Source organism: Danio aesculapii, chromosome 16 (assembly GCF_903798145.1).
Source record: "Danio aesculapii chromosome 16, fDanAes4.1, whole genome shotgun sequence".
Lineage (NCBI taxonomy): Eukaryota > Metazoa > Chordata > Actinopteri > Cypriniformes > Danionidae > Danio > Danio aesculapii.
The window spans coordinates 54,779,035-54,786,534 of NC_079450.1; the positions used below are offsets into that span (position 1 = coordinate 54,779,035).

At 40.6% G+C, this 7,500-nt stretch overlaps 1 protein-coding gene across 1 annotated transcript in view; it reads right to left on the reverse strand.

The window, feature by feature from the left end:
• tgfb2 (transforming growth factor, beta 2) overlaps positions 1–7,500 on the reverse strand; it is a 63,814-nt gene that overhangs the window by 22,834 nt on the left and 33,480 nt on the right. The window contains exon 2 of the mRNA XM_056474740.1: positions 470–633. Coding sequence (XP_056330715.1) covers positions 470–633 — 164 coding nt within the window. The remainder of the gene's footprint in view (positions 1–469; positions 634–7,500) is intronic.

The following is a 7,500-nucleotide window of genomic DNA, read 5'->3' on the forward strand; positions in this document are numbered from 1 at the left end:
AGTTATGTGGTTGTCCCACACCTACACACACACAGGCCAATTATCATCAGTTATGTGGTTGTCCCACCCCTACACATACAGACCAATCATCATCACTTATGTAATTGTCCTACCCCTACATACACATGCCAATCATCATCAGTTATGGGGTTGTCCCACCCCTACACACAGGCCAATCATCATCAGTTATGGGGTTGTCCCACCCCTACACACAGGCCAATCATCATCAGTTATGGGGTTGTCCCACCCCTACACACAGGCCGATCATAATCAGTTATGTGGTTGTCCTACCCCTACACACACATACCAATCATCATCAGTTATGTGTTTTTCCCACCCCTACATACACACAGGCCAGGCTCTGCACACACCTTTCAAGATTCCCTTAGATAAGGCTTTGGATTAACTGGGCTGTGCCAATATGGCAAGCAAATGAACAGACTTTCCTTAAAAGGGACTTTGGATTTACCTGGTAAAGCTCGATGCGCTGCTCAGAAACACGGGCCTTTGGGTTTTGCAGCCTGAAGATCCTGAGCTCTGCCTTCACCAGGTTTGAGGCGTTCTTCTCCATGGAGCTCACGTCAAACATCAGCCTCCGAAAGTATGGGTAGTAATGTTGTGATAAGATGACATCTGAAACAAACAGGGGACAATGTTACTAACCCATGTTCGTCACAGTTTATTTTAAGGTACAATTCTCACTATCAGCAACTGATGTTTGCCTTAATAAACTGCTCATTTGAATTAGATTTAATTAAATTGAATTAAATTTAAGTGATAGATCACCCTAGTTGGCGATTCTGTCGGGAGTTTGCATGTTCTCCCCATGTTGGTGTGGATTTCCTCCAGGTGCTCTGCTTTCCCCCACAAGTCCAAACACATGGGCTATAGGTGAATTGGGTAAGCTAAACTGTCCGTAGTGTATGAGTGTTAACGGAAGTGTATGGGTGTTTCCCAGTGATGGGTTGCAGCTGGAAGGGCATTCGCTGCCTAAAACATATGCTGGATAAGTTAGCGGTTCATTCCACTGTGGCGACCCCAGATTAATAAAGAAACTAAGCCGAAAAGAAAATGAATGAATGGACTAGAAGCAAAACAAAACAAAAAAATCGAAGTAAGAACAGTATATTTTGAGTCCTCGCGATGTGTTGTGATGTAGGAGTGTGAGGAAACAACAGTGGGACACACACACACACTGTGACCAGCTCCATATGCGTTCTGACTGAAGCCAGTAACCCCGCATTCACACACTACTCAGAAGCATGTGTTACCATCATGTGCTTTGACATGCTGCATACACACACATACACTCTCTGCTGAGAACCATGTGTGGAGCGGCAAGATGAGAGCGACAATCCGCACAGTAGCTCAGCGAATTAACAAAGACAACCAAAGCCACATGCACAACTGTGTAAGCGAACATCTGAGAGATATGACAGCAGACCGAAGAGGTTATGTGACATGTGCTCGGCTCACTAAACAAATGTGCCTTTACCAATATTTTTGCAAATCCTTTCAAGAAAGTATACAATTCAATAACATCCAGCTGCACAGGACACACAATCCCCGCCACACAATCTGGGATTTTCACCATTAGTATGTTTATTATGGCTAGGAGTGTTACGGTTGCAGTTACTGAGAATAAGCACAGAAATATGGCATCATTAACGAATGTTTTTGATTACTGTATGGGGTAGGTTTAGGTTTGGGGTAGGTGTAGACGTTAATAAAACACAACAGGTTACTATGATGTTGGGATTAGGGTTGGGGTCAAGCGGCAACATCCCACTCTCCCTCGTGAAGCCAATACTGAAGTAACTGAAACTGCAATTCACAGACTCGCCTTTAGGGGCTGGCTCCAGTAACTCCAGATGTTCACTGACTGCAATGCTAAATTGGCCAGTTTTACAGCTGATCAAAACATGTTTACAGCCTGGTACAAAAGATGGTTTTGGTGCATATAGCTAATATTAGCCTTCACGACAACTGTGAGGAGTGAATTTTTTTATAACTCACATGTTTCATTTATATTGAGTTATATTAATTCTCCATAATTAAGGGCGTGGTCACTTGAGCGACAGCTAGGTCTCGCTGGTCACTTCACCTATAAGAATTTCACTCAGCTGGGAAATGGAGGCAACTTGAACGGTTTGTGAGCACAATTAAGTGCACACAGAATGCCATATCATCTGATAATTGTAGGAAATAATCCCAAAAGGTGACTGACTGTGTAAAGAAACATTAAACAAAACAAAAATACGATGTATATGCCGAGTTCAGCCTCTAATCAGCCGGAATCATGCAACGGTGACCAGCAAGACCTAGCTGTCACTCAAGTAGCCACGCCCTTAATTATGCAGACTTAATAAAACACATAGGATGAGCTATAAAAGAATTCACCCCCTCACAATTGTCATGAAGGGTAATATTAGTTATACGCACCAAAACCATCATTTGCACCAGGTTGTAAGCCAGTTTTTATCAGCTGGGCGTGGAATAAATTGTCAACTATTTTTTTATTGCGTGTAATGTACATAAGTCAAAAAGTGAACATTGCTAACTACAGTGCGGTGTAATTTTGATGAACTATTTTATTGCTGACTTGAATCTGCAAATGTGAGTACAGAATAACACCGTGTACAATTTTAAATCACTTGTGTTGTAGTGTTGGCAACCTGGCATATACAGTTGAAGTCAGAATTATTAGCCCCCCCTTTAAATTATTTTTCTTTTTTTTAAATATTTCCCAAATGATGTTTAACAGAGCAAGGAAATTTTCACAGTATCTCTGATAATATTTTTTCTTCTGGAGAAAGTCTTATTTGTTTTATTTTGGCTGGAATAAAAACTGAAATGTGTTGAAAAAAATCTCTCTATTAAACAGAAATTGGGGGAAAAAATAAAAAGGGAGGCTAATAATTCTGATGTATAATATATGTAAAATACACAAATAACATATATAGCCTATTTCAGTACCTTAAAATTTTTTAGAAAATTAAATAAATAAATAAATAATTCAAATGTGGTTCGTCAAAAATATATATGTAGAATAATAATGAAGGACTGCCATTACATATATATATATATATATATATATATATATATATATATATATATATATATATATATATATATATATATTTTTTTTTTTTTTTTTTTTTATTTAGTAAATGTATTTGTTTTTATTTATAAAATAATCTCTTTTCTATTCGAGCCACTTGAATTTATTTTGGGCTGCCAAAAACTGCCGAGTACCTGCCCGAAAGGCTACCGGGGATTTAGAAATTTTGCATATAGCATTGATTCATTCATTTTCCTTCATCTTCACCTTATTTATCACCACAGCAGAATGAATCGCCAACTATTCCGGCATATGTTTTATACAGTGGATGCCCTTCCAACCGCAACCCAGTACTGGAAAACACCCATACACTCTCACATTCGCACACACTCATACACTACGACCAATTTAGTTAATCATTTCCCCTATAGCGCATGTGTTTGTATTGTGGGGGAAACTGAAGCACCCGGTTGGAACCCACATCAACACGGGGAGAACATGCAAACTCAACACAGACTGAAACCGGCGACCTTCTTGCTGTAAGATTACAGCTGCTGCCCTGTGTATGTAGCAATGTAATATTCATTTCTTTTCAGCTTAGTCCTTTTATTAATCTGGGGTCACCACAGCGGAATCAACCGCTAACTTATCCAGCATATGTTTTACGCAGCGGATGCCCTTTTAGCCGCAACCCATCACTGGGAAACACCCATACACTCTGCATTCCCACACTACGCCCAATTTAGCTTATTCAATTCACCCATGAAAACTCCACACAGAAACGCTACAGGGGCTCGAACCAGCGACCTTCTTGCTGTGAGGCGATCGTGCTACCCACTGCGCCACCCGCACTGCACATAAAAATATCACTGCATGCAAAATCTCTTCTTCACTATGGGTTTTATACTCCGTTTGCATGAAATCATTTGTGGCTGTGATTGGAGTGGGAAACCCACCACAGTTTACGTGCGACTGTGACCATGATCTTTGCGTGCTCTGCAGTAATATGGAAAGAAACCACGTGTGTGTGACACTCAGATGGTGTATGATGAGGCTTGAAGCACTAAACACAGAAGCCAGGGATTACCGAGCCTCAACGGTTTGTTTAATAAGCCCACGCAAGCAGGACGTCCGTCCACATGAGACGGACAGAAGAAAACATTTGGCTGCTGCAGAGACTGTGAGAACAATCAGGGCTTTGAAGGAAAATTCAAGAGCAATGACTTTATTGCAGGGCTTCACTTCACTCTGATTGGTCACTTGCAGCATTTTGTTGTAAGAAGCTTTTTTTACATGGTAAACTATATTTCTGCCAAGCAAATTGTGCCAATCAGAATGCAGATTTAAGTGTATGGAAATACTAAAGAGCCAGCGATTGGATCTTTAATTTTTTGTAGCAATGTTGTATTTAATTCTATTTATGCTCTACGATGCTTTAGTTAAGAATGACAACGGCTACCTTTATAGTTTTATTGACTATACACTCACTGGCCACTTTATTAGGTACACCTTACTAGTAGCGGGTTGGACCCCATTTTGCCTTCAGAACTGCCTTAATCCTTCGTGTCAGATTCAACAAGGCACTGGAAATATTCCTCAGAGATTCTGCTCCATATTGACATGATAGCATCACGCAGTTGCTGCAGATTTGTCAGCTGCACATGCAAGATGCCAATCTCCCGTTCCACCATACCCCAAAGGTGCTCTATTGGATTGAGCTCTGGTGACTGTGGAGGCCATTTAAGTACAGTGAACTCATTGTCATGTTCAAGAAACCTGAGATGATTCACGCTTTATGACATGCTGCGTTATCCTGCTGGAAGTAGCCATCAGAAGATAAAGACACTGTGGTCATGAAGGGATGGAGATGGTCAGCAACAATACTCAGGTGGGCTGTGGCGTTGACACGATGCTCAGTTGGTACTAATGAGCTCAAAGTGTGCCAAGAAAATCTCCCCCACACCATTACACCACCACCACCAGCCTGAACTGTTGATGCAAGGCAGGATGGATTCATACTTTTATGTTGGTGATGCCAAATTCTGACCCGACCATCCGAATGTTGCAGCAGAAACGAAGACTCATCAGACCAGGAAATAGTTCTCCAATCTTCTACTAGAAATAGAGTTAGAATTAGAGATATGAGGATGAGTAATCAATAACAGAACTTTCATTTTTAGGTGAACTAACCCTTTCAGTGTAATAAAGCAAACAGTTCATTTGATCAACTGGACAGAATGACTAAAACTAGTCCTTCCTCTGAAATGCCGTCTGTGTTTACATCTCAACTCTATGAAAAGCTGTGCTGTGGGTGTAAAACACTGGCTGCTTTGAGCAGGGTTCACTGGAAAACACACAGTTCACACACACACACACCCACACACACACACAGGGCTAATCTCTGACACCCTCAGACCGCTGGTTTACACAGATCCAGTAGCTGCAACCGCTGATTTATACTAACATGACATAAAAATGATTAGTCACATGTGGAGCCGCTGCGGTCTGAAAAAACACATCACAACCACACTCACGTACACAGAGAGGCCGTGTTGTAGTAGCGGAGAAAATAACCCAATGTGTGTGGACTTCCAAAAGTCATCATGTCTTGTAAACAAAGCACAATACATAACTCTGCTGGAGGAACTCTTTCAAAGGATGACTGAAACTCCACACTATAGGTTATGCGAAGGGGCGTGGCCAGAGGCGCTGTAATGTTATAGCAGAGGAAGCTAAAATGGCGTCCAAACGCTGCTATTTCCACAGAGCTTCTTCTGTTTCTCTATTTGGGCTTCCAAAGGACACGACACAAAGAGAGAAGTGCTTACAGTTTAATTATAATTATGTTCCAGGGAATTATAAAAAGATATAGCTAGCATTTGACAAAGGACAGCTTCCAGAATCTCTCTCAGTTCAGTGCTGGATTCAGCTAAAAACTCCTTGAACAGATGAAGCTGTGGATTGTGAGCCACAACCTGTAAGTGTTTTTAATTTGTTAATATTGGCTACAGGCACAGTTTCTAGCGTTAACGGTATATTATAGTGAGGACGTATACAAGGATGTAAACAACGGGAAATGCTGTTTGGCACAGCTAACAATTTAGCTACAAACTCATATCATATTTATCTGGCTGCTTTTCCTGCGTTCTACATCTCAAATAACAAATTAACAAAAAGATATGTGAACCTTTTATAGTACTTACACATGCTTATTCCGAATATATGTGAAAGACACTCAGATTTTATTTTAAAGAGCAGGCGTGAGCTGTGTGCTCTTCATTTTTGTCTGATTCAGGTAGCTAAGCTTCTAACTCTGAGCCTCTGACTGGACTGTGTACACAGTGCAAAAGCATGCGCTTGTAGGGGAGTGACGTTGATCTGAGAATCACAGCACATTATGTTAGCTGACCAATCAGAGCCTCTTGAGGGCGGGCTAACAGAGGAACTAGGAAATATGACAGTCGTTTATGTTAGCTGAGTAGCTGTATATAATCAAAGTAAGATATACGAGTAAAAATAACGGGATTTTCTTCACGTGAAGCATGAGCACACATTGATTTGCATCTTATAAACACAACCAAGGCTAAAAAATACACTCTGGACCACCCCTTTAATTAAATTATTAATATTGTTATTCGCCCTCCTGTGAATTTTTATTCATAAAATGATGTTAAGCAGAGCAAGACATTTTTCACAGCACTTCCAATAATATTTCATCTTCTGGAGAAAGCCTTATTTGTTTAAATTTTAATTAATTTTAAATAATAAAAGTCTTTATTATTAGCCCCCCTTAAACAATGTTTGTTTTTCTATTACCTGAAGAACAAACCATTATACTTAGAAATGTGTTGGGAAAAAAAATCTACTCTCAGTTAAAGAAATATCGGGGGGAAATATACAGGGGGTGGGGGGTAATTCTGACTCCTAACTGACATTAACTAATGGTGCATTAATTTTAAAGTGTCACCCTAAAAACTAGCGACTGAAATAAGTAGCTGATGATTAAAAAAGCAACATGATCTAGTGTTGATCAGCTGCTGCATTTCGATGTCATCCACCATATATCTCTCTCTCTGACCCTCACAGTACAGGACGTCCCGCTGAGAGAGCGGGGGAATCCGAGAGCACGTTTTACAGAAGTGAGAAACGCTCCAAAAAGTAGGTCAAATACTTTCCCTCCGCTCTCCTTCCCGGAGTTGTAGCTACCAGCATTTGCTCTCTGTTTCCATTTCCAAATGGTAAAAGTGACTCGGAGGTTGCGAACGGTTGCATCCGGCAATTTTCTCGGACTCATAAATCAGGATCGAGCCGCTCGAATGTGAACAAACGTTTGAATATTTTCCTCATAATTCACTGCTTGTAAAAGCCGAGAAAACGAATATATCCCTATAAATAAGCCCCTTAATGTCACTGTTTGATTGAAGCCACATGTGGTGCCA